The sequence below is a fragment of the Eleutherodactylus coqui genome, chromosome 1 (assembly GCF_035609145.1).
Source record: "Eleutherodactylus coqui strain aEleCoq1 chromosome 1, aEleCoq1.hap1, whole genome shotgun sequence".
NCBI lineage: Eukaryota > Metazoa > Chordata > Amphibia > Anura > Eleutherodactylidae > Eleutherodactylus > Eleutherodactylus coqui.
Window position 1 is genome coordinate 285,077,640 of NC_089837.1, and position 14,660 is coordinate 285,092,299.

A 14,660-nucleotide genomic window follows, 5' to 3' on the forward strand; every position below is an offset into this window, starting at 1 on the left:
TAGCCTAGTAAGTCCCCCAGTTGTCTAAGCAGTAAAAAAGACGATGAGAATCTAGCCTTGGGGAAAAGAGAACATTTCCGCATATTGGGGCCGAAGTTAGGGACTGGAAGATCAGTCCAGCAGTGTATTTGACCGGTTCCCAATTAATAGCACCAATTAATTTTATTGTGAATGAATAAAGTTTTTGTTTTAATTCATTCTAACATCACCCTCTCCTGTCTACATATTGTTGGTGATACTTTTGTAAAAGCGGTGGTAGTATACCATCTTTTTCCTATTACAAATACCTGGGAATAGAAACATTTTCAATGAGTGTAAGTGAAAAAAAAAATTATAATTATGGTCTGGATTTCACCATAAACAATATCTTTCGTGGACAAACCCTTTAATGTTGATCTATAATTTGTTGCATACACTGACACCACATATATTTCTACAAGTGGCTCTGCCATAGGGATAAAAAAGATATGCTCTACATTGTACATATAACGAGTGCGGGTATTTCCCACGAGCGCATATATGGCGACGGCCTTTTTATGTTTTCACGCCTGCTCTGTATAAGCGCCTGAATGGGTGTTTTTCCGCGATCACAGCCAGCGTTTTCTCATCCATTTACACAACCGCGAAAAATACGCCGCACCCCAGGAAACCCTCGCTCTGCCAAAAACCTCGGGATGGCTTCCAGTGTCTATCATGAGGCACCTGTAAGCTTTTCGCAGCGTTGGACGCTACAAAAATGCCTCCCCCTCCCTTCTCTTTCCCTGCTCCTATAGGAGTCTATAGGACCCGCCGCCGTATATTCACATGGGTATGCTCCTGAACGTGAAAACGCATTGTATATGCGCTTGTGGGAATGAAACCTTAAACTTAACTTTGTTGGAGTAAAACTGGAAATTCATAAAATACTTTTTAAGCATTTGTGTGTATTTTGGTTTGTAATAAAGCCAGAAAATGAAATCTACACTTGCTATAAGTATGCTTAGATTTGCTCTGCTTTGTACATCATTTTCTGTCTGTAAACTTAGTTTCCACTGTTTTTTGGCTACACACACACTCCTTCTAAAACTAATTCGCTTGTCTTGATATTTTTCAAAAATAGTGAGTACTGAGAAAAGTCACAAAGTTTTGTGCAAATATGGCATGTGCCAGAAGTATGTGACTTCTTTACACCACAAAGAAGTGATGTGTGGTGTGATGTGGCTCTTGGGTGTCAGGAACTGAACTCTTGAGACACATGCCTAATAACCTGATACTAAATTACAGCACATGACTGATAAATGTTTTTATGGGCTAATTATTATTCTCATATGTAGGACATTTACTCTGCTGAATTTCTGTTCTGCACCTGTCATTTCACGACATGATACTTTGCATTATTTTTCTTCATTTGAATAATATAATCCGAAGTAACAGATTTGTTTTTGTTATATAAATTGATGCTTTTATAAATGAATGTATGTGTTAGATCAGAGCTCTATTACCACAGCTGCTGTAATAAAGTTTTATATTGTCTGTAGTCCACATCACTTAGGCTGCTTTGACATCTGCGTGAGAGTTTTGTTTTCTTGCTGTGTTCGGGGAGCAGGAAAGGGGAATCCCGTTGTCAATTGGTCCCATCTTATGATGAAACCGAACAGCGCTGAATAGATCCTATTGACTATAATGGGGTCTGTTCGGTTTTTGCTCAGCTGCCTTGCATTTTACCGGGAAGCACTTTTTCTTCCAGTATTTTGTGCCGCACTTGCGACAGAACCTCCGAACTGAGGTTTCGACACCGATGGGAAGGCAGCCTTATAGAGTTAGATCTTTATTCCACAAAAAGAATAATTCTACAACATGCCTCACATTAACTCATCTAAAATAAACGTCATGTCTCATATCATCTACATCCACACAAGCGGCACAAAATTAGAATGATTTCTTGAATTTATAATAGCGAAGAGGACCCCAGAGTTCCGCAGCAGAGAGAATGAGACAATGAAGGGACCTCCACATTGGTTTGCCTATTTGAAGTAGCTGACGTCTTTGCATTATAACTATTATTCCTAATTTTCCTGAGAATGTCTGAAATGAACAAATTAATTTATTTTTGGAATTAACCCTTGTTACTAAACACATGTTCTCTCATACAGGACTGTGAACATGTTGTTTGCTGCCATCAGCAGTCTGCCCATTTAAACGACCAGAATACCACCTTATTATACACAAAAGTATACTTGGAAGTGCAAGGTTAGCATTGTTAAAAGCAACAGTTTGTGATATTTCTCTTTTAGAATGAATTTATAATTCTTGCCTGTGTATTAATGTAGATCAAATATTAACTATGACATTAAGCATGCATAACACCTTCAATTTGTAATGAGGGAATCTTGATGAATTCACACAATGGAAGTCAACCTAGCATAATTCCTTTTGCCCAAACGACAATAAATAGCAAGAACCATGTATAAGCTTTCATTAAAATAAAATGTAAAAAGATTAATTTTGTTAAATACTATTGAGAAATCATAAAGAAAAAGCAAACTGTACATTCCAACAAGGTCCTTGGATCCAGGTCATTAACAATCTACAGTTAATCCTGTAATTAATGGATTAACTTCTTAGGCAATCCTCTTTAACAAAGTCAGTCAGAAAAGCCTGATATTCTAACATGCACATTGTGAGTAACGTAATGTTACAAGTAGTCCCATCTGGCTCATTTTTATCATTAATACAATAATAATTATTACAATGGGAAACTCCTGTTTATATTAAAGAGATTGTCACCATGTTTTTGCAGCCCTCCCTGGGAGCTTCATAAGGTAGTGGCTGTCACACTGATTGCAGTGATCGGTCTTCTGTTAGATCTGTGGATTGTGGTGCAGATAGCTTCTGCGCAGAATATTATGGCCCATGTGAAAGCACCCACAGGCTTTTTTCACATTGCACGGTTGTATCTGTCCTTGTCACTTTTCTAGATTCATTTACAGATTAACAGGGAGTCAGGGACCTGTATGGTTCCACCCTAGTTCCAAGTTGCTTCTGCATAGAAAATGGAAAGCTGGGATAGAGCGTACGCTAGATCCAAAATAGTTCCCCGTTCATCCTGAAAAGTGTTGTGGCTCACAGACCTGTTTGCATCCGTTTATTCATGTGACTCAGATTGCAGTGGAATAAAGCAAAAATCTGCAAAAAGTGTTCAATTCTTGCTTATTTATTTTTTACAAAACACATTCCAAAAATTGATTTTGGCAGGACCAGCAGAACTATCATATGTGTATTGGGAGCCTTCTGACGGGTAATATCAGTGAAAGAAGAATCAGGTATTAAGTTTCAATGCCTGATTTCCTTTTGTTCTCCCTGGAGATTAACTACCACCCAAGGTGTCTGGCAGCAGCCTACTTAAGAAATAGCTGTCAGCTGACCAAGCTAGCTAACAGCTATGAAAGTGTATGTGCACCTTTAAGGCCCAATTAGACGGGACGAATGTCAGACAAACGATGCCCGACACTCGTCCCCACACATACTAGCTCCCATGCACCTACACGGGAGCTAGTATCGTTAGCTCTTAGCGGGGAGGCTGCAGGAGATTTCTCTCCTCTCTCTCCCCCGTCCTTCTCCATTGAGTTAACATAGCAGCCGTTCCGTACTGAATGGCTACTATTTACACTGAGCAATCTGCTCATCGTCTATCGTTTATGCTGCATAAAGGATGTACGATGAGCTGATCGCTCATCATTCAGTGTACATAGCGGCCATTTAGTACTGACACTGAACTATGTTAACTCAATGGAGAGGGGCGTGGAAGCGAGGGAAGAAAAATCTCCTGAAGCCTCCCCGCCCCCCTGCAGTGCAGGAGCACAGGAGCGACAACACACAGGGACGAGTGTCGGGCATCGTTTGCCCGACATGCGTTGCATCTAAATGGACCCTTAGGCTTCCTAAATATTGCGCACATGCGAGGCATTTTTCTGTTAAAAAAAGCCTCCCATCACTTCAATGAGTTTGCGATTCTCTGCGTGTTTCCCATTGTTTTCAATGGAAAACCTTGCACTACATGCCATGCGATGTGTTTTTCTGTCACACATGGCGATGCGTTCCAAGGGAAGATAGTACATGTTGCGATTTTTTCCCACATTGCAACGCTCATGTATATGACCCCCATTCCAAACAATGGAATTCATATTTGTGCGAGATTTGTGTGGCTCACAACTCACAAATCTCGTGTGATTTTCACAGCCGATTGAAAGAGGCCTAAGTTTGATAGTTGGATGTTCCATGTTGAACGTTTTGCAGAACGTCAGCAGCTCAACTTCAGAGCCCTTCCACATAATTAGCAAATCATCAAAATAACAGAAGTATGCTAGAGGTTAGCTTTTACAGGTTTATACAAACTCTGCTTTCAGTTTGGCATGAAAAGAAACATTAGCATATTGTGCTTAAGGTTGCCAACTAGCCAGAAATCACTGAACAGCCCATAAAAATACTTTTTCCTCTTTTTTTTTGTCCGTGATAAAATGCATGTATCCATGATGATTTCCAGGCTACTTGAGGAGGTTATAATGATTGTAATTATTGTCATTTTACAGCTCAAAGCGAATGCTGGTAATGAGGTTATATCAGTATCAGAACTATAGCTATGTTTACTCTATTATTTGTTATGGTTTTCTGCTATATCCGTAAAAAATGTTAGTTGTCCATGATATTTTTGATAAATCATCCAGAATAAGAAAAATTCCAGTTGGCAAGCCTGATTGTGGTGATGATGTATCACTCTATGTACAAATGTAACATCTCTTGAAGGGGTTTTTGAGGCAGCGCCAACTGTCAGTTCCAGGATACACCTTTGTAGTGGCCAGCACTTGTAATTGAAATCAATGGGAGATGTGCTTTTAATTGCAGGTGCACATTACATTGATTTCAATGAGAGCTGCATCTGCAATTACGAGCACTGGCCACTACAATGACCCTGGTGTATCCCAGCACTGATAGCCGGTGCTGCCTGGAAAACCTATTTACATAATAACATAGTATATTAGGCTGAAAAAAGACAAATGTGCATCCAGTTCAGCCTGTTTCCACTCCCCTGGTGGATCCAGAGGAAGGCAAAAATAAACCCAATAAGGCAGAAGCCAATTTATCCCCATTTTGGGGGGGAAAAATTCCTTCCCGACTCCATAATGGCAGTCAGAATAATCCCTGGATCAACATTTGAGATCAACAACCCTTCTAGTTATTTAATGCCTATATCCTGTAATATTGTAGTGCTCTAAAAAGACATGTGGTCCCCTTTTAAACTCCTCTATCGATTTTGCCATCACCACATGCTCAAGCAGAGAGATCCACAGTCTCACTGCTCTTACAGTAAAGAACCCCCTTCTGTGTTGGTGATTAAATCTTCTTTCCTCTAATCATAGAGGATGCCCTCCTGTTACAGTCATAGTCCTGGGTATAAACAGATCATGGAAGAGATCCTTGTATTGTCCCCTCATGTATTTATACATAGTTATTTGGTCGTCCCTGAACTGTCCTTTTTTTTACGGTGAATAATCCTAATTTTGACAGCCTTTCTGGGTATTCTAGTCCTCCCATTCCGTTTATTAATTTAGTTGCCCTTCTTTGAACCCCCTCAAGCACTGTAATGTCTTTCCTGAGTACTGGTGTCCAGAATTGTACACAATAATCCATGTGAGGCTCCACAGGTGCTTTATATAGTGGAAGAATACTGTTTTCGCCCCTATACCTCTTTTAATGCAAACCAAAATTTTATTTGCCCTCGCAGCAGCTGATTGGCATTAATTGTACCACAGTACCACAATTTAGTGTATATTGGTTACATCCGTTTCTCCTGCCCAGGTGAATAACCTTACATTTATCAACATTGAACTTCATTTGCCATTTTGCTGCCCAAGCCCCCAGCTTATCTAAGTCCATTTGTAGCCGTACATTGTCCTCCGTTGTATTAATTATCTTGTATAATTTTGTATCATCTGCAAATATTGATATTTTACTGTGCAGCCCCTCTATCAGGTCATTGCTAAATATATTGAACAGAATGGGGCAAAATACTGAACCCTGTGGCACCCCACTAGCAATAGTGGCCCAACCAAGAGTATGAACCGTTAATTACCACCCTCTGCTTTCTATCTCCAAGCCAGTAGTTTACACAGCTACACATTTTTTTGCCTAGTCTAAGCTGTCTTATTTTATATATCAGCCTATTATGTGGCACAATGTGAAATGCTTTAGAAACATCCAGATATACAAGATCAATAGACTCTCCAGGGTCCAGCCTAGAGCTTACTTCATTGTAGAAGCTGATCAAATTGGTCTGACATAATAGACCCCTCATGAACCCATGCTGATGAGGGGTTGTTTTCCTTGAGGTATTCTAGGATGGGTGTCTCCTAGAAACCCCTCAAATATTTTTCCAATTATTGAAGTGGGATTTACCGGCCTGTAGTTACCGGGATCTCTTTTAGACCCCTTTTTATTGGAACCACTTTGGCAATTCGCCGATCCAGTGGTACATACCCCAGTCTCAATAGAGTCCCTATATTTAAGAAATAGCGGTCTATCTATTATGTCACTTAGTTCCCTTAGAACCCTTGGGTGTATTCCATCTGGGCCTGCCGATTTGTGATTGTAAGCCTTTTTACCTGGCTCTGCACTTCCTCCTGCGTTAGGCAGGTGATATTTAGTGGGAGGTTCATTTTATTCTCCTGCATCATGTGTGACATTTCTTTTTCCTTCATGAATACACTTGAAAAATACTATTTACGAGATTTGGCTCCCCCCACCCCATCATTTTCTATGATTTTTTTTCCTGCATTATTTGTTAAAGGGACAATGCTTTTAGTGCAAATCGTTTACCATTTATATTAAAAACATAGTTTAGGGTTATTTTTGCTCCCTTTGGCAATCAGTCTTTCTGCCTCCTGGAACATCACTATCTTTTATTACTCTTAAAATACACTGCTATAATTCAGTGTATTATAAGAATGCGGAATCCGGCCCTGGGAGCAGCGGCATCTGCTTGTACCTGGTTCTTTGAGTTTTCATCTGTACTGGCTCACCATCAGACATGCGCAGTACAGATTTTTTTCTAAACTACTGCTTTTCCCGCGTCATCGCTAGGAATCCACCACCTTTCCGCATTGCCATTGTGGAAGGGCCGTGGATCGGATGGCTTCCATTGACTTCAATGGAAGCCATCTGCACTGAATATGTGGAGAAATTGAGCATACTGTGATTTTTCTCTGCTTGCGGAAACCACAATTGGTTTCCGCAAGTGTGCAGGAAGAATCGATTTGCCATAGCATGCTATGGGCGGTATTTGCTGCTGATTCTGCAGCAAATATCCGGCTGTGGGCGGGAGGCCCAAGGGTTCGGATTCCGCATGCGGGAGACCCTCAGTGGATTCTAGCTGTGAGCCCAGCCAGTGACCCTGCATTCTGCAAGTACCTGTATTGCGGATTACCATGGAGGCTCGCGGGTGGTCATGCACAGTACAGGGTTTCTCTTTTCCTTGTTTATATTTCCTGCGCCATCGCTTAGCAATGACACAGGTACCTGTAGCCCATACGCAATGTTAATTGCGTATGGGCTGCTGGTCGGACGCCTCCATTGATTTTAATGGAGGCTGTCTGTGCGGAAAATAAAGCTTGCGGTGATTTTTCTTCCACTTGTGGAATACACAATTCGTATCTGTGAGTGTGAAGGAAAAATCAAAAGTACATGGCTTTCAATGCTCGTCTTTTACAGCAGTTCGTCAGTGCGAATTGCGAGCGAGGAATCCGCAATTCAAATCCGGTCCTGTGAGACTGGCCTAAGAGTTACTTAGTGTAAGCATTCCAATGTCCCCTGAACCCTGTAGCATGTATAGCACTTAGAGCAGGGCTGTGAAGAAGGACACGTGTGATTGTTTTTTTAGAGTGAGAAACCAAGTAATCTTGTAGATATGATACCTTTTAATGGCTAACAAAAATGCATGATGTTACAGCAAGCAAGCTTTCGGAGATATTTGGCCCCTATAAAGACACATTATACACTGAGCTCACTGAGGGATTTCTGACAGATGACGCCTCAAGGGCCTTCTGCAGTGGCAGTAAGAAGGCAGCACGAATGTCTCATTTATAAGTTCATTTGAGTGAAGCCCAGAGATGTTAGTGGTGAGAGGACCCCCTAGTCGGAGGACTTGGGTGCAATTGTGACCTCCACCCTTTGACAGTCACTGCACTAGCTGACAGTCCACTATAAAATACAATTGAAATCCATCACTGTAATCCAGAAAGCTCTCCACAGTGCTGCACATCTTATATCTCTTCCCTTATTTCTGTCTACCACTTTAAAGGGAACCTGCGATCAACTATAAGTAACATAAAGCAAGTTATACTGTTCATAGTTTAGGTGATGTGGAGTCCAGGGAGCCTTTTTTCATACTCACCCGGTCTCCCATTCCTGTGGTGTTTTCCGCTATAGTCAGCAAGGAAGAGGCTTTCTGAAGAGAATCACACTGGCTTTGCGCTCGCTGACTTCACAGGGGAACACCACAGGAATGGGAGACTGGGTGAGTATGAAAAGAGGCTCCCCGGACTCCACATCACCTAAACTATAAACACCATGATTTATTAGTTTATGGGCTTATAGATGATAGGTTCCCTTTAATTGTGCTCTTCATTCTGCTATAGGCCTTAGGCTGCCTGCACAAGAACAGGTCAGATTCCGCATGCGGGATCCCGCAGTGGAATCTGGCCCTGTGCCCGTCCGGTGACCCCGCACACCTGTCCGAAGTCCTCTAATCTGTACTGCGGATGGCCCGGCCTGAGCACATGTACAGTACAGATCTTGCCGTGCTGTCGCTAGGCAATGATGCGGATTCGCCTAGAAATAGAGCATGCTGCGATTTTTCCTCTGCGGGCAGAAAAATCGCAGTTGATTCCCGCTCGTGTGCAGGAAAAATCACTTTTCCATTACATGCTATGGCCGGTATTTGCTGCGGAATCCGGAGGCAGACGCCCGCTCTGGATTCCGCAATGCAAGTCTGCCTGTGTGCTGGTGGCCCATTTACACGCAAAGATAATCTTTCAAATGATTAAAAGTTTTAGCAATCTTTTTGCATTAAATGTTATTGGCCACTGATGGCCATTAACACTTTATCATCTTCATTTGCATGTAAAAGGGCCTCCAGGAGATGTTTGCAGAGCCCAGCGTGTGATTAATCACATACCAAGCTGTGTTAATGTTAATTGCTGGCTCTCCGCGGAGATAACAGCCTGCGGTCTACTGACAGATAAAGATGTTTTTGTTTGAACCATAATTTCAAGGTGAATCTAAAATCCATCGTTTAGCTACTGGAGATAAAGCAAAGTGTCCGATGCCCGTGTTTACATGTAACGATTATCGCTCAAATTGCGTTGATTGAACAAATTTTCTTTTCAATAATTTTTATTGGGTTTTATAACAAACAGAGAATTAAAGAAAGTTGTCATATTTGTTGCGTTAGATACAATTTTTGTACCGTGACATACATATTTTAAACATGCAATGCGTTGTTGAATAGTAATGAGAAAAATGTTCCTTCTTACAAAAGAAAAATAGTTGCCAGGTTAATGCAGTGCATCACTTGAGTACTAGATAACAACTAAACCAGAAACTCGAAATTTAATTCTACCACTTGAAGGCTTTTATCTTATGGCAAAAGGATTTGTTAGGAAAAGGATGGGGGTTTAAGACATAGAGATATTTGGAAGGGTGGTGTGTGAAGGGATTTGTATGCTAATTAAAGAGGTTGTCCCGCGAAAGCAAGTGGGTCTATACACTTCTGTATGGCCATATTAATGCACTTTGTAATGTACATTGTGCATTAATTATGAGCCATACAGAAGTTATCAGAAGTTTTTCACTTACCTGCTCCGTTGCTAGCGTCCTCGTTTCCATGGAGCCGTCTAATTTTCAGCGTCTAATCGCCGGATTAGACGCGCTTGCGCAGTCCGGTCTTCTTGTTTTCTCAATGGGGCCGCTCGTGCCGGAGACCGGCTCCTGGTAGCTCCGCCCCGTCACGTGCCGATTCCAGCCAATCAGGAGGCTGGAATCGGCAATGGACCGCACAGAAGCCCTGCGGTCCACCGAGGGAGAAGATCCCGGCGGCCATCTTCAGCAGGTAAGTAAGAAGTCACCGGAGCGCGGGGATTCAGGTAAGCGCTGTGCGGTGTTCTTTTTTAACCCCTGCATCGGGGTTGTCTCGCGCCGAACGGGGGGGGGTTGAAAAAAAAAAAAAAACGTTTCGGCGCGGGACGACCCCTTTAATTGATGGATGATTTGTCAGCCAAATGTTTGAACGAATTTTGAGAGATAATCGTTGCGTGTAAATGGGCCTTTATATTAATTTCCTTAATCGAAACCTGCACTCTAGATTTTTCCCAAGCTGTATAACTTTTCTGCAATGCACTACCCCAGACAACGAAATTAAACCCAATGCCCTCAGTTTTAATCATACCCTAAAATCTCTTTAGGTAGGCCTGTCACATTCCCTAATCTGTGTAAATACAGGGGAAAAAAAGAGAGAAGTGGAGCAATCACCACTTTGGTTGTGTTTTTTGGTTGGCTGGGACCAGATGTCCGTGGTATATACACCTTTATGTACACTATCATGTAAAACAGTGGTCCCCAACCTTTTTGGCACCAGGGACTGGCTTCAAACAAGACCATTTTTACAAGGCCTGGCAGGGTTGGGTGGGACATGGGCGGGGCTTTGGTTATATGGGGCGGGGTTATGAAGGGGGTTGGAGTTTAGTGCATTCTTATTTAATTATGACATTTAGAATGTCCTGGTAGTACACACATAGGGCAGTATATAATCTATCCCCCCCCCCCCCAGCACACACATAGGGCAGCATATAATTTATCTCCCCCCCAGTAATAGACAGCCCCCACCTCTCGGTAATTAGCAGCCCCTCCCCTTGTAATAAGTAGCCCCCACCCCCAGTAATAAGCACCCCCCCCAGTAATAAGCAGGTCCCCCCCCGTAATAGGCAGCGACCCAACCCCAGTAATAAGTAGCCCCCACCCCCGCAGTAATAAGCAGCCCCCCCAGTAAGCAACACCTCCAGTAATAAGCAGGTCCCCCCAGCCAGTAATAGGCAGCCAGCACCCAGTAATAGGCAGCCAGCACCCAGTAATAGGCAGCCCCTTCCCCTGTAATAAGTAGCCCCCACCCCACCCCCAGTAATAACCAGCCCCCCCAGTAATAGGCACACCTTCCCCTGTAATAAGTAGCCTCCACCCCCCAGTAATAACCAGCCCCCCCAGTAATAGGTAGCCCCTTCCCCTGTAATAAGTAGCCCCCACCCCCCAGTAATAGGCAGCCCTTTCCCCTGTAATAAGTAGCCCCCCCCCCCCAGTAATAGGCAGCCCCTTCCCCTGTAATAAGTATCCCCCACCCCCCCAGTAATAGGCAGCCCCCCCAGTAATAGGCAGCCCCTTCCCCTGTAATAAGTAGCCCTCACCCCCCCCCCCTCCAGTAATAGGCAGCCCCCCCGTAATAGGCAGCCCCCTCCCCATAATATGCAGCCCCCCCCCAGTAATAGGCAGCCCCCCAACCCATATACTTACCTCCTCCCTGCTGTCGCTCTCTGTCTGCTTGCCCTGACGTCAGTGTGCAGCCCGGAACGCTTCCTTTCCGAGTCCTCTCCTGCGGAACGTCAGTGTGTGCGCCGGGATCAGCGCGATTACCAGCAGGGAGCTGCGGCGCCCCCGCTGGTAATCGCTTCAGTGGTCAGCGGCGTCGGCGGGCCACATAGCACAAGGCAGCGGGCCGGATTCGGGCCCGCGGGCCTTGTGTTTAGAGCAAAAGTTCCCGGCGGTGCCGCGGACCGTCGCTAAACACCCAGCGGCCCGGTGGTTGGGGACCCCTGATGTAAAAGATGGCTGGACTATTGCACAAAACAAGCACTTGTATCTCCTGTGTCACTCCTATTTCTTCATCGATTGTAAGCTCCTGTGCACAGGGCCCCCACTCCTATTGGTCATTAGTTTAAGACTGTACGTAATGTCTTATTTTGCCTGCTCATGTTCCCTCTGATCTGTAAAGTGCTGTGGAATATGCTGGTGCTATAGAAATAAAGATTAGCATTTCCTGACATAAGGTGATGGGGTCCCCTTAATTCCAGTTATGCCCCTGCCTAAGGGTATGCCCACAAGATCAGTGGCAGAGTATACGCTGTGTATATTCTGCATGTGAATATACACTTAAAGGGTTTTATTAAATGCACTTGAATCCCTTTACGATCTTAAGGCCAACTGCACACGAGCGCAAAACTCACGCAAGTTTTGTGTGTTGCGAGACGCACAAAACTCGCACAAATATGAGCCGCATTCTTTTGAATGAAGTCATACACATGAGCGATGTTTTCCCTCACAACAATGTTCCTTGGATTGCATTGCCCATGGGACCTTAAGGACATCGCATGGCACTCGCACGCCATGGGAAACACTTGTGATCCTCTATCCCATGTGAGGATCGGAATTTCACAAAAGCGATGCGAGGCGATTTTACATGAAATACGCCTTGCATCTGCAGGTAAAACGCATATTTGACAAGCGTGATATCGGGCTGAATTTTTCAGCCAGATGTCGCATTCACTCGTGTGAATGTAGCCTAGGACACCAAAACAGAGATTAATTGTGGAGAAGTGAAAAAAAAATGATACGTTCCTTACACAGCATTCTTCAACATTATGGGTTTTTTATCCTTCCAGAACCAGGTTTCTGTTATAGGAAATGTTCCTAGAATGGTTTCCTGCTGAAAACCCCATGTGCAGTACTACAGGTGACCTCATATGCCCTTGGTTCTAATTACTAAAGGCAACTGAGAAACTCTTACAGCATTGCAATGAATAACTGTCACTACAGCAGCAGTCCCTGAGCAGTGGAAGAAATAGTGCATTCCCTCTATTAACATTGCAGCACACTGCAGTAAAAAGCACCGTGACAATGAACATGACTTGTAATGACAGCTAGGACGTCACTTATGAAGATGAATTCCTCTATATGTACCAGGGAGTGGGGCATCCATACACTCCTAAACACTACTCAGTGGAATAAATATACATACACTACCATGGCTGGAAACACTAGTGATCACTATTGTACCAGTAATAATGTAACTGACTCCATTCCAAAATAGTTATTTGTATAATAAAGAGAAATACCTGGTATGGCCAAGTTGGAGAGTGGCATAGTACTAAGACATACTGGCAAAGCGCCCATCCAGTCCTCATTGCACTTTACAGCCATCATTCAATCCCGATAGATCATAATCAGGCTCAATATATTTCCAGCAGCATCGTAGATGAGTGAGTGCTCGTTGCTCTTTGGGGTGTGCTCTGGCAGCACTTGGTGACGTGCCGGCTGCAGACCTTCCGTGTTGTGACAGCTCTGTGTGACACTAAGCGTATTAGCTGCACTGCTGAGTAAGCTGGGCTGTACCTTCAACAGAGGCTGTCAGATGCATTTCACTCAGTGTCTGTTAGAGCGACATCTTGTGGTGAGAGTCGGCTATACTAGTCTGCACTCCAAAGCATGGCGTAGAGTAAAAACAGTGTGGTAGGGTGTTAGCCAGAAAAATCTATGTCATGTTAAATACTCTTGTAGAAAAAAGACGACACCCAACAACTGTACTTTGGTACAAATTTATGGACTGTTCCAGGACAATTAAAAGAGAATAATGCAAAATCCTGCTTCAAGAACAAGCATGTGAATGGATTGTGCAGACCGAGTTGTAGATCTGCTAGTCACTGTAGTATAACCCACTATCTTGAAGAATAACTTAGTGGTATAGGGACTGTTCTGTGGCATCATGTATCTTGTCATTCACCCCATCAGGACATTGTACCAGCACCGGGGCTCCCCTGCGCCGCACCCCAGGCTCCTGGGTGATAGGACTGGCGGAGCGGGCACGGAGGACCCGGGAGCCGCCGGTCCTGACAGCGCCGTCTCCTCATGGTACGTCATGACCACTCTTTTAAAAAGTAAAACCCAGAAAGGTCACACATTTGGCACAAAAGATGTGCCCATAATCTGCACAAAGCTGCTGCAGAAATTGACATACAGTGCGGAATTTAAATCCACAGCATGTCAATTTTATTGCTATTTACACCAGACGCAGTCTCAGGCAGAGTACATAACCATTAAAGAGGATCTGTCACCTCTGCCAACATGTTTGTTTTAGTAAATACTCACATTCCCTATTACCCTACAATGTTGGAGTATCTCTACTGTGTCATGAATAAATTGACATTTGGCTGCTAACATTCTCTTTGTCAAAGGTCTGTGACAATGTCCAATCATTGGTGACAGTATCAGGCTGTCAAGGGAATTCCATTTAGACTTCTAGCATATGCAGTATTTCTCCTGCAAAATGCAGGAAAAATGCTGATTGCAGCCAGAATATGAGAAGTCCTAACGCCAGCCACAATTAGCAGAGCTCAGCATGCGTTTCACAGGGAAGTAACACTGCATGTGCTAGCAGTCCTACAAGGAGAATGGTGACATCCATTTGTGAATTAATACATTTCCAGGAAGAATCACAAAAGAAAGTCAGAACACAGAGTTCTAAGTAAAGATGCTACAGAATTGCTGTATTATAGGCAATACAAAGATTTATCATAACAGATACATCA

The 14,660-nt window shown here is 43.5% G+C and overlaps 1 protein-coding gene across 1 annotated transcript in view; it reads right to left on the bottom strand.

Annotated features, from left to right (window-relative positions):
* The window catches only part of PLCXD2 (phosphatidylinositol specific phospholipase C X domain containing 2), a 30,428-nt gene extending 17,024 nt beyond the window's left edge, over positions 1-13,404 (bottom strand). The window contains exon 1 of the mRNA XM_066572398.1: positions 13,191-13,404. Coding sequence (XP_066428495.1) covers positions 13,191-13,278 — 88 coding nt within the window. The 5' untranslated portion in view covers positions 13,279-13,404. The remainder of the gene's footprint in view (positions 1-13,190) is intronic.
* Positions 13,405-14,660: the final 1,256 nt, after the last annotated feature.